Below are 23,534 nucleotides of genomic sequence, written 5' to 3'. Positions count from 1 at the left end.
GATGACGCACTCCCGCTTGGGAACAGGAGCCCGGTTCTGAGGGTTACACTACTCTGACCAAAGCTGCAGACGCCAGCACTGCTGACGTCTACACCCGGAAACAAAGCCCCTGGAATACGAGCGCTTACTCGTTTCCTATATATTTATTTTCTGTCTGCTCAGCTGGACAAACCACACCACAGGCAATGCGGGCACTGTCTGGAAAAACTAATCTGTAAGGTCTTGAGGCCAAATGGATGCCAACCTGTGCGAACCTCGCCTGTTCGTTCATCGACAATGCGGTCTCATACCCCAGGGCAAGCAGTATGCATATTAATGTTTTGTTTACAGTGTTAGCTCTGTGTTTCAGTCCCATTAAACCAATGCAGTGTTTTTAAGCAGCGGTTCAACGTTTTTAATGATTGATTTAATGAATGAGAAGAAATTTGAGTTTTTAGATAAAGTAAAACAACCCGGTTCACACCAGCAATGTGATGCATAGCGAAAGGAGCCTGGTGTAGGGACAAGAACTTCTGAAATGCGCTGTAAACTGCTACCTAACAGATAATATTCTATAGAGCTTTAAGTGACTAGTATTACCCCAACTAAACAACACTAGTTTATTTATCCACCACAAAGAGATTGAAGTCTGAGCGTGAGCTCCGTGACGTTCGTATGTTTAACCTGCAGGGTCCCAACCCACAGAAGTAGCAGGGACACGGACCAACGTGTTGTCGTACTAGTTTGAGCATGCTGCCCTTTCAACGTGCTCTTGTAGGCTTTTGAAGGAGGTAGCAAGTACAGCAATTCAACAGGTCGGTTGTTTTTGCTAATAAAATTGTGCCTCCATAGACCCTACCTTCCCGCGTCCCCTGCTCGCGACATGTGAATGGCCCGTCTGCATTTCGAGGCAGGGGATTAACGGTCCATGATTCGGGTAGGGGTGGGCGGAATTTGCGTAATCGCGTTACGCAAATCTCCGCGAAACGGTAAAAAATCTCTGCGAACATGCAGAAATTCCGCGAACACGCGGAATTGCGTGTTCGCGATGCTTTTTTCCTGTTCACAGTTGCTGTTTGCGTGCTCGGGGAGAAATATCTTGCGAACACGCATTTTGAGAACGCGAACAAGAAAAAATTTCGTGAAGTAGCGGAAAGCACAATTTTGGGCAATTTCGCGTTCTCCGCGGAACGCGAAATTATCGAAATTCCGCAAATTCCGCGAGCGGGACGGAATTTGCCGCCCAAGCCTAGTTTCAACGCACCATTTCGTGTTCATAGTGTAACACGGCCCACTACTATATGATCATACGCATTCACTCAAGAAGCAATCAACATTAAATGCACCGCTACTGCTGTTGCTTCATGATCATTCCAAGCATCTCCAAGTGTGTTCCCAAGGTCAGGGTTGTGCAGTCCGCCTGCACAAGAGACCTCCGATCCACCTGTCAGCATACTCTGTTCTGTCCGTGAATGGGTGGCAGGGCAGCCCGCCCGACTCAGCCTGTTGTCCGTACCCGCAGGGATCGAGGACGCACGGCGCCCCTTCAGTATTTTGGGAGAGGAGTGTGTGTAAGTGTGTTCAGGGGAAGGGGGGGTGGTTGTGGACCACACACTCCTGAGTTCTCAGCTGCAACTCTCAAGGTGAATGTGCGCATTGGAAATGAAAGCGCAGCACACTACACATGAGACTAAAACTAACACTACCCTCTCAAAAACCAAATCACTCACAATGGCTGTTAGCTTGTACTCTTCAGAAGTAACTCGATAAGTATGAACTACCCATCCGGAAGCCACATTTATTGTCTGGTTACTGGTTTTGTTGGGTTGTTTCAATAATCGTTTACACAAGGACAAAATGAAATAATGTATTGCGTAACTTTGTTATTCCCCTTCGCTTTTTCTTCTGTAACTTGGGCAGATCGTGTCCTAGGGATTAGGTGTAGCTGCCAGGCATCTGTTTCGATTGTATCTGAAATGCGTGTAAAGTGCGAGGGCCGCTGCTCCCCCAGGGCATTGCTCGACACATGCAATGCCCACATTAGAGCGAGGACAAGGCAGAGATGCCCTCTGCTGGGGCTGCTCACATGCGGTCCAGGTGGAGGCTCAGACCTCTAGGGATCTGCCCTTCCACCCGGCGAGGCTCCCAGGGAATCAGCTACCAGCCGCCTTCACCCGAGAGTACAACCTAGAAGGCAGTGCACATCCCCCACCCTGGGAGCAATGGCGGCAACTAATTGATTGAAATTTTCAGTAATTGATGGGTGCGAGAGGAAGACGTTACGTCAATGATGCGCGGTAAAGCACACATCTACGGCGCACTCTCGCTGTCACCACCTCCGCTTCATTTACTTTATAACCCGCAAATAGTTTGAAGGCGTTATCCTTCAAGTATCGGTGAAAAGTCTAAAGAATGCTACAATAGAGTCCACCCTCCCCCCAAATAACAAGCGCACGCGCCTCGTGCTGAAAGTTTTTAAAAAAAGACGAGGCGAGGAGGAGGCAGCAGGTGGAGGGGAGAGAGGAGGAGGCCTGTGCCTGTTTCCCTTGCGGGAGCGAGCAGGAACCATCTGTTAATTACAAACAGATGGATTTTAAAGTTCACTCCCGCAAGGGAATCGCCAAACGTGTTGCCATTGAAAGCAATGCAAAGCATGCACGTTTTTGGCAGAAAAAGGGAATCGATTACTAAAGGTCTCCTCCTATGTAGCGCATGGGCGCTGCATAGGCGAGACCTAAAAGCGTGCACGTTTTTGACAGAAAAAGGCAATCGATTACTAAAGGTCTCCTCCTAAGCGCCGCATGTGCGCTGCGTAGGACAGTCCTTTGAACACCGGGACTGTGCGGGGAAATCAGGGACATCTGGTCACCCTAACTAGGCAGTTACTTCTCCTTCTCTGTGGGGAGCATGTGTGGCATTAAGGCCTGCAGTGTTTATGAACTGTGGGGTGTCTTGTGGTGCGTGAGGAGTTGGAGCTGTCGAGGTCGATGGGATAAACATGGCAGGAGCCCACATCGATTGGCACAGCTCGGACACGGTACTGGCAGCGCCCTCAGCTCGGCATCTCATGCCTTTGTGCATTCCAGCCACCCTTCTTTTATGGGGATTGTCTGTTACAACTCTTTTAATGTTTTGTGGGTGTTGAAAGTTTAGTGGGATGTTTTTCAGGTAATCACTTTAAGAACATTATTTAGTGGTATACCTTTAATACAATTTTTCCTCCCACAAATTAATTAAGATCTGAAAATTGGCCCAAAGATTCAAATACCCGAACAGTCCACAATTCAGGACCTGAAATTAGAAGTTCTGTTTATTTCCCTGTTGGTCCGTAAATGCAAGCACCCAGTGCGCATGTTCATAAACATGTATGTATCACATACTCCCGAAGCATGTGTAAATTAGGCTGCTTTCACGTTACCACAGCCAAGTCAGTAATAACAAACAGACTGTCAGTATTTGATCAGTGCCTCCTGTTTCAACTAAAACGTCTAGACCGAATCCAGTGCTTACAGGAACCTGAAAAATGCACACACAGTTCTGTAATATTAAAAAAAAGAGCAAAACATTGAGCATTAACGCATGGAACATATACTGCTGCCTGAGCTAACATAGCTTTGTTTCATTGTCTTGTACTCCTACAGGTCAGTCACGGAGCCCTCTCCCCATTCTCCTGAAAACATAACCAATTTCTTTCCCTTTCGTTTTTCAGAAGATGTCCCGCAGAACAATCACTTGTCATAATTGACTTTCCCCCCATTTTGTTTAATTATTATTTTCAGCAGGTCACCGTCGGAATTGGCACCCCTTTTTAACCCTTATTTATCATTCTTTTATTTATTTTTTACTTTGCTAGAAAAGCGACCTGTCCAGATGGGTATGTTCTGTCCTCGTTCATTTTGTTGCTGGATTTTTTTCCATTGCATGGGATTGAGAACTGACTTTGTAACAATACCGACCTTTCACTTGCTAGTGCTTAGAAGGACTGCCCTTCCCTCCTGCTGGAATGATTGGTAACGTGAGCTTTAAGAAGTGTGAGCGGCCCCCAGCAAAGGGTGAGACAAAGCCATTTGAAACTTGTATAAGTATCTACTAGACTCGTTAGAGTTCCCTTTTCCTGATGGTAGTATGATGTCGGCATAGTAAATGAAACTGCACGTATGAACATCGCGTGTTTGCCTGATGGTCCAGAGAGTGATACTGAGTGATTCAGGTGTGAAGTAACTTGCTCCGGCAAATTCTGGATACAAGTAAGATGTTTACAGAAGCTTCGACTGGGCCACATATGAGGTGTAGTTCTGTATGACAGCCTGAGTGTCAGAAGCAAATGTCTGAACGTAGAGTAGATGCCTTTAGTATCAAATCTCTTTTATTGGCAAGGTAAATAATAAAGCAAATGCACAGCATGCCGCCTACAACCGCCGGCCGGCCAGCCGCGAAGGAATGTACAATGCGAGAGGTACAGGTAACATAATGAACCAATCCTATAAGGGACAGATTACACAGCATGGTGCCTACAACCTAACTTGGGCCGACCGCGTCTCAGGAGGGGGTGCAGATCGTGGAGAGGGCCGCGCCCTATCTCGGTATAGCACTCATGCAGTGTGAATGTAGGAGCCAAGCTGCTTAGGCAACTGCCTTTTTGTTTTCAAACAGATCAGAAAGCAGAAAAGAAATGTATCCCAAATAAGGGAACTTCTTAAAACCCACCCTCGCCCCTTCTGACGAGCCAAATGCACACCTACCAATAAACCGGAGAGATACCGTGAGGCTGGCAATAACCTATGTGCCTGGGGGTGGGGGGGATGGGGGTCGTCATCCTGGGAGTGTGGGAGCAACCGCAAGTTGCAAAGATTGTTAGGACAAGTCAGTTCTCATCCAGGGGATACTCATCAATAGTCATAATCTATGAATAATCCCCGCCCATGTGCGGGATCCCGGAGCATATAGAAAATACATATATATACATATATATGCATATGTGAAAACATAATAATATACTTAAACAACTATGAGTCTCATACAATGGAGGACCTTGACACAAGAATAAAGGTGATGCTGAGAACTAGTGAAGCTGCGAATTCAAGTATGCATATGTGTGTGTATGCATAGGTGTAAAAATTCCCATCATCAACCTCAGGAGGTTAGCTTCATCATCTGGGAATGAAGGACTTAATAGAGTACCATCTTCTACTTGGCAATTTGTAGATCTTGGTCTCTTATGTGTCCCAAACCAGTAGCTGGTATATTGTTGTTGTTGGATGATGGAGAAGTATGATAATTGCAGTGCTCGTGAAACGTGATAGTGTGTAAGTGCTGGATAAAAATTGTCTAACAAGGCACTAAACACATTTTATTAAATCGCTACCTTGTTGGCAAAAGATAAAAACAGTGCTATAACAGTTTCAATGATATAATAACTGTGATGGAAAAAAGAGGTCTACATGTTTCTGCTAACGGGTGGGATTCACCCAAGCATTCGTCAGGACCAATTTAGCTACTGCAAAAATGAAACAATGCTCAAATGAGCAGTGAAGTGATAAATACAACCTGGACCCAATCGAAGGGCCTAGAAGTTCTGTGGGAAGTAATTTTACTTCCCTGACCCAATATGTGATGGGTGTGCACCTCACCTCACCTGGCTACTGCTCAGGTTTGGGGAGGCCCCGCTCTATCCGTCAGTACCTCAACACGGAGCTGAGCTCGTAGGTAAGGCCTCAGCTTCGATTGGGTCCAGGTTGTATTTATCACTTCACTGCTCATTTGAGCATTGTTTCATTTTTGCAGTAGCTAAATTGGTCCTGACGAATGCTTGGGTGAATCCCACCCGTTAGCAGAAACATGTGGACCTCTTTTTTCCATCACAGTTATTATATCATTGAAACTGTTATAGCACTGTTTTTATCTTTTGCCAACAAGGTAGCGATTTAATAAAATGTGTTTAGTGCCTTGTTAGACAATTTTTATCCAGCACTTACACACTATCACGTTTCACGAGCACTGTAATTATCATACTTCTCCATCATCCAACAACAACAATATACCAGCTACTGGTTTGGGACACATAAGAGACCAAGATCTACAAATTGCCAAGTAGAAGATGGTACTCTATTAAGTCCTTCATTCCCAGATGATGAAGCTAACCTCCTGAGGTTGATGATGGGAATTTTTACACCTATGCATACACACACATATGCATACTTGAATTCGCAGCTTCACTAGTTCTCAGCATCACCTTTATTCTTGTGTCAAGGTCCTCCATTGTATGAGACTCATAGTTGTTTAAGTATATTATTATGTAGATTTGGGGATTTCACAACTATTAGAGTCTGTAAACGTTATCCCTATGACCCCCACTCGTTTTCGAGATATCATAAGACAGTATGTGAAAACATATACATGCAGCCTAAAATGTTTCAAACATGGTAATGCTGTAAATTACATAGGTTTGCATAGCAGTGCCCCCTAACCCATAAGGAAAAAAGGAAGCACCAAGCCAATTGTAACACAGCACTGCTTTATTGCCATAAAGCAAACTTGTAATTGTAGGCATTCGCCTGTAGGCTGCAGTAGAGTATAAAGAAACAAAGAAAACTGACACCTTGCCTTTAAGGCATTAGAGTAGGGGGACCGTGCCTTTAAGACCTGCAGGAGACCCCCTGCTCCCATGATGCACTACAGGTGGCAGTTGGGCCAGTTCTTTTTTCCAGCTCCTTCTGTGAGGATCCTGGAGCTTGAGCTCTTCAGTCTTTGACTGGAAGTTTTGAAAATTTGTTTTTTTCTTGAAAATTTCGACAGCTTCTGGCTCCTGAAGGCAGTTTCTACTGGTGTACTGTAAAATGTCGAAATTTTTCCAGTCAGTATGCCTCCTTTATTTAGGAAATGCCCTTCTTGTGGAAATAAGATGGCACTGGCGGACCCACACTCGGTGTGTATCGTGTGTTTGCCATCTAAACACTCTCCTGACCGGTGCCCCCACTGCCAGAAGTTCTCCAAGGGCACTCTGAGGGATAGAGAGCGCATCAAGTTACATGCCCAGCTGGAGAAGGAAAGAAGCCGTCGTGATGACGATCATTCTTCTTCAAGACCACCTTCTTCAGCTACCCAGGCTCAAAAACGGCGACATACCACCTCTCCTGACTCCAGGAAGACTAAGGTTGCACGAGATTCGTCGTCTACGTCGAAGGTACCGTCAACACACAAGAGGACAACTTCGGCGTCAAGAGATTCATCTCACCGTCAAGATTCTCCGCTGCGTAGAAGTAAGTCGGCGTCGAGGCGCAGTCCTTCGGGCTCGAAGGCTGCTAGTCCGGTGAGATCTGGACTGTCTCCGTCGAGGCTTCCGTCGACGTCGATACACTCTCCGCTGCCCTCGAGGGGTTCGGCGTCGAGAGATGCGGCGACATACGTTTCGCCGCGAGTGGGTCGCTCTACATCCAGACAAACCCCCACTCGGCAACATGGAAGGTCGACGTCGAGGTCACCAGGTCGACGTCGTAGACGGTCACCGTCGAAGTCCCCAGGTCGGCGTCATGGAAGGTTGACGTCGAAGTCGGCCAGTCGACGTCGTGGGAGGTCGCCGTCAAAGTCACCAGGTCAACGTCAGGGACGGTCGACGTCGAAGTCCTCCGGTCGACGTCAGGTACCGGGGCGAAGACTATCGGCGTCTATGTCTCCAACGCCGTAGGCGATCAGCGTCGAGACCGCCGTCGAGGTCTGAACACCAGACTCAACACTTGGCACCTATGGTGACGCAAACGTCGTCGACGTCGAGGGGTTCGACGTCGAAGAATAAAGGTGCAGTGACCGCGGAGAGACGAGTCACTTCAGAAGAGCGGTCATCGTCTCCAGGCTTGCACATCGTGCAGATCTCTCCGGAGAGGTCGCCTAAGGCTCAAGAGAGGTTCGGACTTTCACCTCGCTGGCTGGAGGATGTGGGTGCTGGCACATGTAGGAGTCTGGGATCGGAATACTCCCGCACGTATTCTCCATCCCGCATCTCTCCGCGTAGGAGTAAGTCTCCTCAAGGGAGTCCGAGGCTTCCTCCCCCACGTCGGTCTCGTTCCAGGGACCGTCGATCCACGCACAAACAGCCAAGATCTCCGTCAAAGCACAGATCACGGTCCAGGGCTCACCACAGCGACCGCCCCCACAAGAGGCGACGCAGCAGATCGTATACTGGCTTTTCATCCACAAGGTCCTCGGTCCGGGACTACTCTCCGACCTTTTCTTCTACACCTCCTTCTAGAGTGTCCCCTGTGGATGACATCACCACTTTCTCCGACGTCCTGGGTAGAGGTGCGCAAAAACTGAATATCACATTGCACACCCCTCTGGCACCCACTTCAGTTATCTTTGATACCTTGCATCACCGGTCAGCACCCAGACCTCTGCTACCTTTGGTGCCAGGATTGTTGGAACCAGCCATGGCCACGGTCCTCACTCCCGCTACGGTGGGCGTGGGCCCGTCCCGAATAGCGAAGAAGTACAAGGCTCCTGCGGAGGATCCCTTATTTTTGAGGGCGGACCCGCCAGCGGACTCAGTGATCGTGGCAGCGGCCATGAAATCTCACTCGGCCTCTGTGTCATCTTCTGTCCCCCCTGAGAAAGACAGCAAGCTGATGGACTCTTACGGCAGAAAGATGTGCAACACCTCTGCCTCGCACATGAAGGTGGCTAGCGCTTCAGCCCTACTAGGGCGATATGATTGTTCTTTGTGGGATTCCCTCGCAAGATTCGCTGAGAAATTGCCAAGAGAGGACAGGCAGGATTTCACAGAAATTCTCCAGGAAGGCGGGCTGGTAGCCAATCAAATCATCAGCGCGGCTGCCAATGCCTCGGATCTCGCCGCGCATGGCTACTCGCAGGGCGTATGCTCACGGCGATCTGCCTGGCTGAGGCTAACGGGCCTCAAGCCGGATGCACAAAAGAGGATTCTCAATCTCCCCTTTAACGGGTCGTCTTTGTTTGGGGCTCACGCGGATGACCAGATGAGCAAGATGAAGGCGGAGTTGGACACTGTTAAGGCTGTGGGGCTGGAAAAGCGCAAGGAGTTCCGTAAGCGCTTTCGTCAGGGCGATAAGCGTGCATTTCATCAGCGCGTTCAAACACCCCAATGGTCCTCCCAAAATCAACAGAGGTCCCAATTCCAGCAAAGGGGCCGCGGCAGAGGAAGAGGACATGCGAAACAGCAGCAGTCCTCCACCAACCGCCCTCAAAGCAGTGAGTTCTTACTTCCTCCGCGCTCGTTCGCCACTCCGGTAGGAGGAAGTATCAGTGTTCACCTGGCAGAGTGGGAAGCAATTACAAAAGACAGATGGGTGCTGAATATTGTGCAGCATGGCTACTTGCTGCGGTTCAAGTCTCCCCCTCCGCAGATACCACCACGGAGGCAGCCACTCCCTCAAATCCAAAAACGACTTTTACAGGACGAAGTGGCCACACTCCTCTCCAAGAACACCATAGAGGAAGTTCCACCCAGGCATAGAAATCAAGGAGTGTACTCCCGGTATTTTCTGGTTCCAAAACAAGGAGCGGTCACCGAGTACAGACCCATTCTCGATCTCGTGCTACTGAACGGATTTGTCAGAAAAGAAAAATTCAGAATGCTGGCCCTGCATCAGATCTTCCCGCATCTCCACCAGGGGGACTGGATGTGTGCCATCGACCTACAGGATGCTTACTTTCATATTCCTGTCTCAGCGAAACATCGAAAATTTCTCAGATTTCAGATCTCTCGACGGCACTATCAGTACAGAGTCCTGCCATTCGGCCTCAAATCCGCTCCACGAACATTCTCAAAGTGTATGGCGGTAGTAGCTGCCTTCCTCCGCAAGCAGAAGATATTCGTCTACCCTTATCTAGACGACTGGCTCCTGAAAAGTTCCACGCCGGCTCGTCTCCGGAGCCATCTCTCATTTTGCCTCCGACTGCTACACTCACTGGGTCTACAGGTCAATTACAAGAAGTCGGTCCTCAATCCCCCTCAGCGGATTCACTACCTGGGCGCCTCTCTGGACTCCGCAAAGGCAATCGTGTGTCCTTCGGAGGAGAGGTTATCATCCATGCTTCAGAAATGCCACAAGCTTCTCAACACCGCATTTCCCACAGCCAGGCAAGTGTCTTCTCTTCTGGGGTCGATGGCTTCGTGCATTTACATTGTACCCAATGCACGTCTTCACATGCGACCGCTGCAACAAGAGCTAGAGGATCAGTGGTCACAGAGGTCTGGCCGATGGGACGATCTCCTCTCCCTTCACCAAGCGGCCAAAGACTCTATCAGGTGGTGAATGAAACGCTCCTATCTACTTCACGGCGTTCCTTTCCATCAAGCGCCACCGACACAGACAGTGGTAACGGATGCCTCCATGCAGGGCTGGGGTGCTCATATGGGCCAGCTTCAAGTACAAGGTCCAATATCGAACAGAGTTATCACATCAACTTCTTGGAGCTCCGATCGGTTCATCTCGCGCTCAAATCCCTGTACCCGTCCCTCCACACCAACCATGTGCAGGTTCAGACAGACAACACCACGACTATATTCTATCTGAACAAGCAAGGAGGCACCAGATCTTGAGTCTTGTCTCTGGAGGCTCAGTCCATCTGGAGATGGCTTCTGGCGAGAGACCTGTCGATCATTGCTGTTCACCTGCCAGGGACCCTGAACGTGCAGGCAGACGGCCTCAGCAGAGACTTCGTCGAAGCGCACGACTGGGTGCTCAACGAAGGCGTCGCTCAAGAGATCTTCCGGCTGTGGGGAGTACCGGACATCGATCTCTTCGCAGACGCGACAAACACAAAATGCCCCGTCTTCGCCTCCAGGTTCCCCCAACGGGGGTCTCAGGGGAACGCACTTTTGATCAGCTGTTCCAGGACATTGCTATACGCTTTTCCTCCTCTCCCCCTCATCCCAGCTGTGATACAAAAATTCTACAGGGCCAGGACTCGGATGATCCTAATAGCCCCGGAGTGGGCCCGCCAATGGTGGTACCCGGACCTACTCCAGCTGTCGGAGGTGCCACACCGGAGGTTGCCTTGCCTTCCGGACTTGCTGACCAAGGACAAGGGGAGAGTGTTCCATCCCAACCTCCCCTCCCTCCGGTTGACAGCATGGCTCCTGAATTCGTCCAGTATGGACATTTAGATCTTCCACCGGACTGTATGAGCATCCTCCGGGAGGCGAAAAGACCCTCTACTAGGAAGTCTTATGCCTTCAAGTGGAAGAGATTCTGTATTTGGTGTAGGGATAACGCCCTTGATCCGATCCGGGGTCAAGAACAGGTTATCCTTCCCTACTTACTGTACTTGGCGAAGTCTGGGTTAAAATGCTCTTCCATCAGAGTCCACTTAGCTGCGATCACAGCTTATAGGAAATCTCCTACCCAGACCTCATTCTTCCAGATGCCAGTGGTTAAGGATTTCTTAGAGGGGTTTAAGAAAGTATTTCCACCAGTGAGGTCTCCTTCCCCCTCATGGGAACTCAACATTGTACTCTCTAAGCTGATGGGATCCCCTTTCGAACCTATCCATAGGGCATCCTTGCAACACCTGACCTGGAAGGCTGCCTTCTTGGTGGCCATCACTTCTGCCCGCAGGGTGAGCGAAATTCACGCCCTCTGCTGCAAGGAACCTTACACGGTTTTCCATGCTAATAGAGTGGTGCTCCGTACTCATCCGAGCTTCCTGCCCAAGGTGGTCTTGGACTTCCACATTAATCAGCTGATCATGTTGCCCACCTTTTTTCCTCAGCCAACCACTCCCCCGGAGAGAGCCTTACATTCTCTTGATCTCCGGAGGGTATTGAAATTTTATCTGGCTAAGACCCTTCCACTTAGAAAGTCTGACAGGCTCTTTGTTAATTACGGGCCCACTAACACAGGGGTGGCTGCTTCCAAGAGGTCCATTTCTAGATGGATTGTCTCATGTATAGCCTTGGCTTACCAACTGTCCCATAAGGTTTTGCAGGGTAGACCTAGAGCACACTCTACTCGAGGGAAGGCTTCGACTGTAGCTCTCCTTCGCAACATTCCCATGTCTGAGATTTGCAAAGCGGCTACATGGCGCTCAGTACATACTTTTACGCGCCATTATTGCCTAGATTCAGATGCACAGGCCGACGCCCAGGTGGGGCAGGCTTCTTTGAGGAACTTGTTTGCATGACTGTTATGTGATGTGACTGCACATTTTAAATGCTATAGTGCTCGTCCGCGAGACTTTGGGTATGGGCTTGCTACTCTATTCATAGATTATGACTATTGATGAGTATCCCCTGGATGAGAAGGATTAGTTAGTTACCTGTAATCCTAGTTCTCATCCAGGGGTATACTCATCAAAGTCATAAGCGACCCACCCACCTCCCCGGACGAGCATTGTTCTCCTTAAGGTATTGTTTCTGGAATACAGATATGTTCAGGTGCGAATGCACCGCCAAAAAGAACTGGCCCAACTGCCACCTGTAGTGCTTCATGGGAGCAGGGGGTCTCCTGCAGGTCTTAAAGGCACGGTCCCCCTACTCTAATGCCTTAAAGGCAAGGTGTCAGTTTTCTTTGTTTCTTTATACTCTACTGCAGCCTACAGGCGAATGCCTACAATTACAAGTTTGCTTTATGGCAATAAAGCAGTGCTGTGTTACAATTGGCTTGGTGCTTCCTTTTTTCCTTATGGGTTAGGGGGCACTGCTATGCAAACCTATGTAATTTACAGCATTACCATGTTTGAAATATTTTAGGCTGCATGTATATGTTTTCACATATGCATATATATGTATATATATGTATTTTCTATAAACTCCGGGATCCCGCACATGGGCGGGGATTATTCATAGATTATGACTTTGATGAGTATACCCCTGGATGAGAACTAGGATTACAGGGAAGTAACTAATCCTTCCCGGAACTCAGATGAAAGGATAGAGATGAAGGGGGCCCACATTTTATTATATGCCGATTTATCTGCGTCGACCACCATTGCCAGTTGCTCTATGCCCAGTAGTGACTAGAGTAACCCTGGGCAGAGCATGCCTAGTGCTGCTCTGCATAGTTCCACGGAGTAAAAAAAAAAAACTTGGTGGAACTATGCGGAGCTCCGCTCTGCCCCGGGACCACATAAAGCAGTGACACTCTGCCCCCCCCTGACCCGGTAATGTGCACTCCCGCACTGCGGGCCTACCCCTCAGAGAATCGGAGCCTCGAATTCCAGGCCACAGCCTAGGCCTTAGGACGTCGGGTCATCAACACTGGTGGGTGGCCCCTTCGCTGTCCAGAATCGTATCCCAGGGTAGCCCTGCTTCGCTGCAGCCCCAACACCCGCTGGGTTGGCCCGCCGATGCAAGCCGCCTCACAAACGCCACTCCAATCAGTCCAGCAAGACCCCCAGGGCCCGGGGACCTGCTGCAGGGTGCGCCACAGCCAGGGGGCATGCACCGGCGCCAACCGCCCTCTCCGGTTGTCTCTCCAATGCCTTCGGGGTAATCGCGGCTTCCAGGAGAACAGAGGCCGAACCTGGGTGTCTCCACCTCAGAAAATCGCCTCTCCCAGTCCCATCGCAGGGTCCTCTCCAAGGCGAGTATTACTGGGTCCGCCCGATGGTCAGTCACTGCGGATTATGCCGGATTATGAGCTTGGTGAGACGGAGCTCTTTCAGGCAGCGTCCGTCATGATGGCTTAACAAGCAACACCCACTGCTTCACAGTTTTAATCACAAACCTCAATTTCCTGTAGCCAATCAGAATGATGTATTCTCCCATAAAGCTATTTTGAGCACTATCAGGAGACTCTAATTTGTTTCCCAAAATGCCAGAAGAAGGGAGACACCGCGGCGAGGAGGAGGGAAGGTAGAAGACAAGGTAAGTGGTGTTTTTGAATTTTTGTTTTAAATGGAGCTGGCCTCGTACTCCGCTTCGCCATGGAGGCGGAGTTTTGCCCAACTCCGCGTTCCCAGCGGAGCGCGGGAGTTGGTAAAACTCTGAAACTCAGCTGGCGGAGCAGAGTACGACACCCGGAGTTAGACCAGAGCTGGTGGAGCCACTGCCGACGGTCTGGAACAGCATCGGTTCCCCAGCCAGCCCACAATAGATTGTGCGCCGCATTTAGTGCTATGGCCATCTGGCTTCCGTTAATGGAGCGGAGCGGGAACATGAGTGTGTGGGGGAGGGGCAAGGAGCTTATAAGCAGGAAATCTGGGGAAGAGGGGTTATTGCCGCCACTTCTAGGTATTCCTGCGGATCTGGAGGGCTCAGCAAGTCCCGGGAGTACAAATCAGTATAGTGGGCCTGAAATGCCTCTGCGATATTGTTTGAGTCGGTCACCACTGTCCCAGCGGCTGTCCAGACTGACTACACCGCCTGAGCATGTTGCTTGCTGCCGAGAAGATGCGCGAGCATCCAACCATTTTTGTTGGTCCCTATGTAATATTTATGTTTTCGACGCAGCATAGCATACTCAGCTATATCTAGATCAAGGCATTTAAGTTGCATGCACTCTCTCTCTGGAGTTGTTGCCAGATCCAAGGGGCCCCAGTGCGTTTGTTGAGAGATTCCAGTTCACAAACCGAGGACTCCAATTCCTGCCTTTTAGCTTTCCTCAGCTTGTTTTCTTGCGCTGCTTTGGCAATAAGCACCCCCCAGACCACCAGTTTTAGGGCTTCCCAGGTCAAGGACAACGCAGTAGATTCGTTGTCATTGAGAGCCAAGTACTCTAATATTGTGTGTGTGATTGCTGCCACTGTCTCCGGCGACTGCAGCATGGTGTCCTGGATGCGCCATGGAGGAGGTTGCGAAGGGGTGGGGGAGGTGCATAGGGTAAGCGTGATATGTGCGTGATCCGACAACGACCAAGCCTCAATGGTGGCGGCGAGTGCACGGTCCCAAGGAGCCGGGGACGCCAGTTGGTGGTCCAATCGAGTGGATGTTTTGTGGGCCGTGGAGTAAAATGTGTAGTCCCACTCATCGGGGTGCAGGGCACGCCACAGTTTGCGAATTCCACACTCTTCCAACCATTCTCGTCCCCCGGCAAAGAGAGCTCCGGCAGTACCAGATCTATGGTCAGAGCGGTCTAGCTCTGCATCCATTACTATGTTTAGGTCTCCGCCCACTACCACAGCTGCATCTGGGGTGTGGAGTAATTTGGCCAAGGCCTCTGTTAGGAAAGACTCTTGCTACTCGTTTGGGGCTCGATGCCACAGTGAGATGAAGCGAGCCCAGTTGCACCCGCAAGGCCAGCAGGCGCCTCTTTATGTCTGCAATTAAACCTAGGATAGTACCGGAGGCCTTCCCTCCTTTCTTACCCCTCCCAGAGAACCAGAATTGCTGTGGAAACCTCTTAGTATGCATTCTGTGAGTATTTTTGAGAAGTAGATGCGTCTCCTGCAGCAGTCATATATCTCCCTGAGCCTTCTCCAGCAGAGAAAGTACTGCCGATCTCTTAATAGTATTGTTAAGGCCTCATACATTGAGGCTAATTATCTTAGTCTTCAGGGTCAAAGAGGAAAAAATAGCTTCGGTAGACCAGGTGAGAGCCACCATGGTCGTGAGTGTAGTTCCTGTGATACATTGTAGGAAGAGGAATCTACAATCAAGGTGTGCATGTATTAGGAGTGGGGAAAATGGCTCGTCGGAAGGGGAATCCCAAAAGAACATAAAACAACCCAACAATGCAACAAAACATATGGAAATGCACACATGGTTGAAACAGGTGTAGTCCATCATTGTAAGAAGGCCAAGGCATAACGGGACAGCCAAGGTGAGAAGAGTCAAGGAACTGCAAATAGCCCAGTGCCCCCTGACCCCACCATCCAATGCTAATGACCAGTTCACCCAACAGGTTACAAAATACCTCAGGCAGAAGGTTCAGTCTCTACTCCCCCTTTGCCTGAGAGGGTACGCAGCACTGCAGATCGCTCCTTGAAGATAGCATCTGGATCCATTCGGAGGCGCACAATTCTGGATCCACACCTTGGGCCCTGGCTGTTTCTATCTATGACCTTGTCCTGCGCAGGGGACCATCGAGGAGCCTGGTCACTAATCTCTTTCAAGCAACTTATACGCTCCAGATAAGGATCGTAGTTAATGTTGTTTGCCCTCAAAGCGGAATACAAGGCAAAATAGGCGATGCCTGCAGAACACAAGTGATTAGTACCGGCCAAAAGTCTCTTCTCTTCTGCAGGGTGCTGGTGGCCAGGTCCTGGAAGAATTGCGGCGTATGATCCCTGAATTGCAGATCTTCAGGATCTTGGGCTGCCTTGAGTTTAGCTTCTTTTACCTTGAAGTTGTGCACACAGACTAGGATATCTGCTGGAGAGTGAGTGGGCTGACGGTGGGGACCCACCCGATGACACCTCCGCATTGGTCTCAGCAGATGTTTCTAAGACAGCGCTAAATAGAGCTAAACGTAGCTCTCAAGATCTGAGCCATCCGTGTTGGTAGGAACCCCTGTATGCGGATATTGTTCCACCTGGACCTGTTCTATAGATCCTCTGCGTGAGCCTGCAGATCGATCTGTTGATTTTACTTCCTGTTGGAGCACTGCAATTTCTTCGTCCCTGGCTACGGTTCCTTTCTCAAGGGCCACCACTCGCCCCCGACGGAATCAACATCCCGGCACACCTCTCGAATCTCCAACTGCAGGTCCGCTTTCACTCCTTGGAGGTCTTCTCGTAGGGAGGCAAAAAAGGCCTCTAGGAATTCTCGGGTCACTGCCCAATCAGCACCTTCACCTCTGCCGTGCAGTTTCGCCTTCTCCACTTGGGATTCTCCAGTGCTTTTCAAGAACAGATCGCAGACCAAACGGTCCTTCTTTACTTTGGCTGACACCATTATTGCTCCTCCATTCCCCTCCTTTAGCTGGGTGGCCTCTGTATCGTCAGCCATGTCCGAGTGCCGCTATGGCCAGGAGTCGCAGAGCGCCAAGTTGATGTGCTTCCAGGGGGGTGGAAGTCAGCCCACGATACAACCAAATGAGAATTCCCTGCTGGCACAGGATTCTGCTTCACCTTCGGGCTCGGCTCGGACACACAGTTCACAGCAGACCCCAGAGGGGCAACCAGGTCCCTCCAGCATCCTTCCAGTGTGTCCTATCCCCAGGCCTCGTGGCTCAGGCAACACCCCCCGTTCGTGCTCATGAGGGGGGAGGAAGGTCTAGCAGGCAGCACCCCAGCCGTGTCCCGAACGTCTGCAACAAGGGGCCAGTGCGATATCAGAATCCTCTCCCGGCTTCAGTCAAGCGTAGGGGAGCGATACACCCGGCTCCCTGGGTTCAGCCACCTCCATGCCACAAATGCGGGTCTTACGGGCCTGCGACTGCTGTAACCCTGAGGATCAGTTATGTTATGTGTATTTGTAAAGCATACTTTCTCCCGTGAGGGTTTCCTGATATGGAGTAGGTGTGTGTGCCTAGCCCTGCCTATGGTAGGTTGGTTAATTGAAATGCATGGTCTTCAGTTTCTTGACTAATTCCAGAACTGCGGATGAGGCTCTTATGTGGAGTTGGAGGAGTGATGTAAGAGAATGCTCATCCTCCTGATCTGGTCCTGTTAATGCGTGAGATGCAGTCACGGCTCGGAATACTCGCGGGTGGAGGGGTGGTTGTAGGGGGTTGTGTAGGGGTTCGCGCTGGGGGGAGGGGTTAAAAGAAAAAGAAAAAAACTTACCTGACCGTGTCCTGCGCCGCCACTGCTCCTGGGCCGGGTCCTGTGTTTGGAGTTTTCCTGCTCCTGAACAGGAACAGGCATGCTCCCTCCCCTCCCGTAAACCAATCACAACACTGCAATGGCAGCTTTGTGATTGGTGTGGACAGCGCCCAGCTGGGCGCCTGTATGGAGGCCATTTTCTCTATGTAGGCTGCATGCAGCCTACATAGAGATAATGTAGAGTGTGCATGACTGGATTGGTCGACCAAACAGTCAGGGCCCACAACAGTGGGCAAGCCTCTCCTCCCTGACGCACCCACCCGCCCGCCCCCAACCAGGCATACCCTCCCGCCTGCCCCCAACCAGGCATCCCTGCCTTCTGCTTTCTCGCAGTGCGAGAAGCAGAAACATAATATGGTGTTTAAAATACCATTTTATGTTTCTGCTTCTCGCACTGCGAGAAAGCAGTGGAGCGACGCTCCTCCGCCCTAATGAAGGAGCCGCCCCGGTGGGATGTGTGCGAGTAGGAGTCCTGCGCAGTAGAGGTGTCTGGGTGGTTAGTGGAACGAGAGGTAACTGTTAAGGAAGTTGGGGGCTAAGTTGTGCAGTGCCTTGAATGTGTCTATGAGGAGTTTTAAATTAGTATGTTTGTGTATCAACACCCAGTGGAGCTCCCTGAGGGGTGGTGTGATGCGAGTTCTGTGTGGAAAGTTGAAGATAAGTATGGCTGCCGAGTTATGGATAGTTTGTGGTCTTTTTGTATGTTGCTTGGCGATCTCGGCATAGAGAGTGTTCTCGTAGTCCAACTTGTTAGCAACTAGGGCATGAGTGACAGTTTTTCTAGTGTTCTTTGAAAGCCATTTGAAGATCTTCCTCAGCATCTTCAAGGTCTGGAAGCAGCATACAGTGACGACGTTGACATGTGTGGTCATGCCATTCAGGTACTGTGTCTGTTGGAAGCAGATTAACTGTCCGGAAAGAAATGGCGACTCACCATGGGTATGTGTTGTGGAATTTTCAATTCCCCTGGTACTTTTTAATTTCAAAGGTTACCCTCCTGATACATTGATTAATATCCAGTATTTATCTTCCCACTGCAATCACGCCTGTATTAGTAATTTTGGAGAAGGGCATATACCAAGGCACCCATAAAGTTGCCCTTCATAGTGAGCTGCTTTCAAGTCTACAATAGCATAGCAGATATCAGAATGGAATCTTTCTAATGGATCCTCCCTGCTGCAGAACTTTTCAACCCACCAATCCTAGGTGGTGTGGTTTAGTGTCCTGATCAGCGTCTCCAGTAGTCTACAGAAGAAATGATGTGCCAGACAATTTATGTAGCACATGATCACTGGTTTTGTCAGTTGCTTTGATCAGTGCCACCACACATTTGGAATCAGGAGCTGCTGGGTTTACTCATCGCTATTTCTTTTGCTTTTTATGAGTTTTTCATTATTTTTCAAGACTATGTCATCACCCAAATCTTCTAGCTTTAAGCCTACATGAATCAATCTTGTATAAAAAAGTGGGGAGTCGCAATTAAAATTGATGAGTCCACTCAGCTTCCAATGCTTTAACAACCAATGTCACTGGAGAGAGAACTCGTATGACTTAACCTCTTTAGTGTCTTTTGAATCTGCATGGGGAGGGGATACCTATTTTCTTTAAAGTCCCTCACACACCAGCGCCATGCTTCATCCTTGGGTCCTCACCCAAGACATCTAACGTGTTTGGGTGGGCTCTACGCTGTTGACTAGCGGAGCTCTCTTTTTGAAGGTACGGCAGGATCTTAAATTAAAATTACCTGCTGGCTTTCCCTATTTATTTGGAGAAAGTTTTATTCAAGGTATCTTTGAAAAGTTTAAAAACACAGATTCATGCCCTTAGAGTTCACAATGTACTCCAACATCTAAGGCTGACATGTTTCTGCGATAAAGAGTCACCTAAAAAGATTGTATGGCTTTCTTCATGATTAAAAATCCCTAGATTATTTACTCTTACCGACTGCAGGACTGTTTTTAGGTACTCAGTAGAGCACAAACCCTTGATGAAAGGGTGACTACAGGATTCGCCCCCCTCTAATACCCTATGTGGCCCAAAATATACCAAGCGAAAGTACATTACTGAGGGAAGTTGCCTTTGCATGGTTGTATAGGCATAAATTATATTTAGTATGTGAAACAATCACAAATGATTGACCTATACAAATAGCGTGTGCTGCATCTGAGGCCAACTTCACCACATTGCACAGTGTCCTCCACAACCCTGATGATGCTAGTCTATGTACTGATTATCAAACCAAGCTCCAAACTGCAGATGTTTGAGTAACTAAGGTGAAATTTGTGTCATATCTTCAAGAAAGAGATATCACTGGCATGCTGCATTGAGGACTTGCTTTACTTTAGCTCTGATTCTATTCAAAATGCTGTCACAGACCTGGCACAAGGAGTATGATGAGAGTGAGGCAGGATAATCTTCTACCTCCCCTGGACACCAGTTCCAGACTTTTGGCCAACTTGCGGTTAGTTGGCAGCCTAGACGCTTGCCCACAAGCTGAATGTCCCAGTCCAAAGAGAACAGCCTCTGCACAGAAAGTGCAATTCTTAGTAGTCAATAAAAAGGCTTTATTACCATGCACGCAATTGAGAGCAGACCTCTATGTTCACTGAGATTCTTGCCTGTAACCATGGGAGGGAAGGCCTTTTTGCTTCTCAATTGAGAGCAAGACCTCTATGTTCACCTAGATTCTTGTCTGCAACCAAGGGAGGGAAGGCCTTCTTGCCTTTCAGTGATGCCTTGGTGAGCCAGGGCGAGCAAATTCAATATGCTACAATCCAATCCAACTGTGTCCTGCAGTGATTCACGAAGTAACAAGCCCGCACCAGCTGATGTGCCACACTTATCTTCACATAGCTCACCAGAATGTTTGATAGTTTTGGACTGCCTCTGACAGGACCAAGGACAGGAGAACCTCAGCTAGGGAATCCAAGAGATATCAGCATACAGATATATAACTCTGGCAGCCTGGCACTTTAAAGGTCAACTCTAACATCCCTCCTTGTCATTTACTCCCATGCTCTCTTAGAATTAACTTTCCAGGTGGGATCCCACCTTCTGAAACAAAGAAAGGCAAACACTTACTGAACTGTGCAGTTATGGCATGGAGGCAGCAAAACACTTGATAGAGACGAGCATGAACACTGTTGACCCTGTGTCATGCTTAATGGGCTCAGTAATGGCCCTTCACTGCCAATTCACTGTCACTCTTGAATGAAGACTACACATTTATTGTGGGATGTCCCCATGAATGGACTTACCCTTTGATGAACAGAGCCTTTTCAGAGAAAAGGAAGAGTCGTAATTTTAATTAGTCTATCAGCGAAAGGCAATGGTAAAAGCTTTGGGTCTCTTTTCTTCTACTAAGAGTTTCAATGAGCAGTACAATCAGTGACCCATGAGTTGTAGTTGGCTTAGATTAGATGTTCACCATGTGAGGCTAGCTTCAGATTGATCCATTTTGTGATGAGCATAAACAGTATGTGTCTCCTGTGTTGCTCGTGGTAGCATTATCTTTTTGATTCTCTGGAGAGGAGTTCAGAAGATGAGACTGCACAAGGCTCAGGTGATCTTGATAGCTTCCCATTAAGCGTGGAGTCCTTGATATCCCAACTGTCTTCAGCTCAGTATATACCTCCCCTAGCAGTCTGTGCTGGGAGTAGACCTTCTTCCCCAGAGCAATGGAAGGATTTCTCATACCAAATTTGCAAAGCTCAAATTCCATGAGTAGATGTTAAACAGTCTTCTGATTGAGCTGCAAATGTGTTGCACTGAGTGCACTGAGTGTGCAAATGTGTTGGAGATTACCACAATTCCGGCATACCTCTTCTCGCTGGCCTAAAAGCACCTTTACAAGCTCTCGTGTTTCAAGAAGTTCTTAGAGGTCTCTAGAACAGATTTCCTGCAAATCTTTTTTAGGATGCTAAGTGGGATCTAAATCTATTTGTGAATTTCCTGATGGAGCAATCTTTTGCACACATTCATTTCTGTGAACAGAAAATCCTTACCTGGAAAATTACTTTTCTTTACTAGCCATCACATCAGCTGAACATTTTAGTGAGCTCCAGGCTCCATTGACTTCATCATCATTCACTACTTTTTTAAAAGACAGAGTTGTAGTGATGCTTCATCCTTCCAAGGAGGAAGAGTGCCTTCATAGGCTTGATCTGTGTAGAGCCTTGAGTCAATATGTGCCTAGAATACAATTTGATTTTTTAGGAGGGAAAACGACTTGTTAATTGGTTTTCAGTGTGCCCAGTTACGAAAGGCAGTGAAAAAGCACATATTTTCCAGGAGGCCTTCCTTGACCCTGGAACACTGCTATGAATTGGCTGGCATGTCTGCTCTTAAAGGGCTTCTTATCCATCCCACTAAGCCTACAACACCCACCTGTGTGCTCTTAAGAATTCCCCTATACAGACATTTTGTATCGCTGCTATATGGTCTTCTGCATAATTTGCATCATTTTTTTGTGTCAGATGAAAAAGTGGAACTTAATGCGACAGGCCAGTGCTTCAGTCATTCTTGTTGTATGCCTTTGCGGATCCCCAGCCCTCCTTGTTCTGGGATGCTATGGGAGTGGTTCATGTAAGGACATGAGTATCATTTAGAAGCATAAGGTACTTACCTATGGTAGTCGTCTTTCTGATGCATACTGTAGCTCCCTCAGACCCACCCACCATTCCTTTTGAGAATGACTAGTTTTCCTTTCGCTGATGTGTCCACCTTCATCCTCGGTTTCCTGTGCTTTTGTGTGGGTCTTGTAAAGTTCAAAAGAACAGATGTCATTGATGTGCGAGCTCTGTATATGTTCTCCTGCTAGTCACTTTTGGTGGAGTCTTGGGATGACAGGTAGGCGAAGATTTGGCAGTACCACCTGGGATGGTGACTTGAAATTGCTTCAGATTTTCGGGATCCAGCCTATCGCTCCGGAATTGGGGTTTATGGAATCAAATAGAAAGATACCAAAGATAAATACTTTTTCATTCCATTTTATAGATCACAATTTAACAGGGAGGAACTGGTGAGATTTCATAATTGCAAGGTCATTCCAACCATTCTACAAATAATCTGAATGACTGCTGCTTCAATGATACAGCGACATTTTGAAACATTATCTATTCCACTGACATTATGACACAGAACACCTATACATTTACAGTTGCACTCTAAGACAGTATGTCCTTTCCGGGCTGAATTATTGATTCTTCAATGTTCTTCGCTCGTTATCACTGTGTAAAAGCATATGCTTTTAAGCTCAACTTTGGTCCATCTCTTTAACCAAAGGACCATCATGCCATCCCAGCATAAACTACCAAATCAGATACGCTGACGCTTCCTTCAGCATAACAAAAGCAATAGCAGCTACTGCACCTCCAGAGCCACAAAATGGTCATATAAGGTAACTTCATGCTGAGTGGTTTCTGATCGAAATCAGCCCAACCAACAGGATGATGCCTCAAACATTGCTGCACAGAGACCCTCAAGTATGGTTGTATCAATTTTGGGCAAGGGGGAGAGGGGATGTAGAGGGGCAGTTTCCAGAATGCACGAGTTTCTATCACAAATCAATAGTGATATTTTTGTACCATTGTCCCAGTACCGTACCAAGCCAATGCTAGGAGGCCAATGAGTATCAACCAGAACTTCTTAGTGAAGTTTGAAGATTTTTAATTCTGAACTTCAAAGTGGTCTAATTAAATGAACTGAGAGGTTCAGTTCTCCTTACTTTATAGTGGCCAAATCCTTTGGTAGCTCGATGCCTGTTTTGGATCTTAGTTTGGGAGGCTAGAAAGTATTAAGCCATCCCATACTCAATCATATAAACAAATTCCATGGGCGAAAGAAGCCTTTCCAAATGGGGTGAGGTAAACAAAAGC

General features: G+C 48.4%; 1 protein-coding gene across 4 annotated transcripts in view; it reads left to right on the top strand.

The window, feature by feature from the left end:
• The window catches only part of RYR3 (ryanodine receptor 3), a 2,047,168-nt gene that overhangs the window by 446,242 nt on the left and 1,577,392 nt on the right, over positions 1-23,534 (top strand). For 2 of the 4 annotated variants that reach the window (XM_085627312.1, XM_085627311.1), the window contains exon 4: positions 3,833-3,853. The exons of the other annotated variants lie outside the window; for them this stretch is intronic. In XM_085627312.1, the coding sequence (XP_085483438.1) occupies positions 3,833-3,853 (21 nt within the window). The remainder of the gene's footprint in view (positions 1-3,832; positions 3,854-23,534) is intronic. 4 annotated transcript variants of the gene reach the window in all.

Source organism: Triturus cristatus, chromosome 9, assembly GCF_964204655.1.
Source record: "Triturus cristatus chromosome 9, aTriCri1.1, whole genome shotgun sequence".
NCBI classification, from domain to species: Eukaryota; Metazoa; Chordata; class Amphibia; order Caudata; family Salamandridae; genus Triturus; species Triturus cristatus.
Note: the sequence above shows the minus strand (reverse complement) of the source record. Positions and strands in the feature narration are given on the sequence as shown.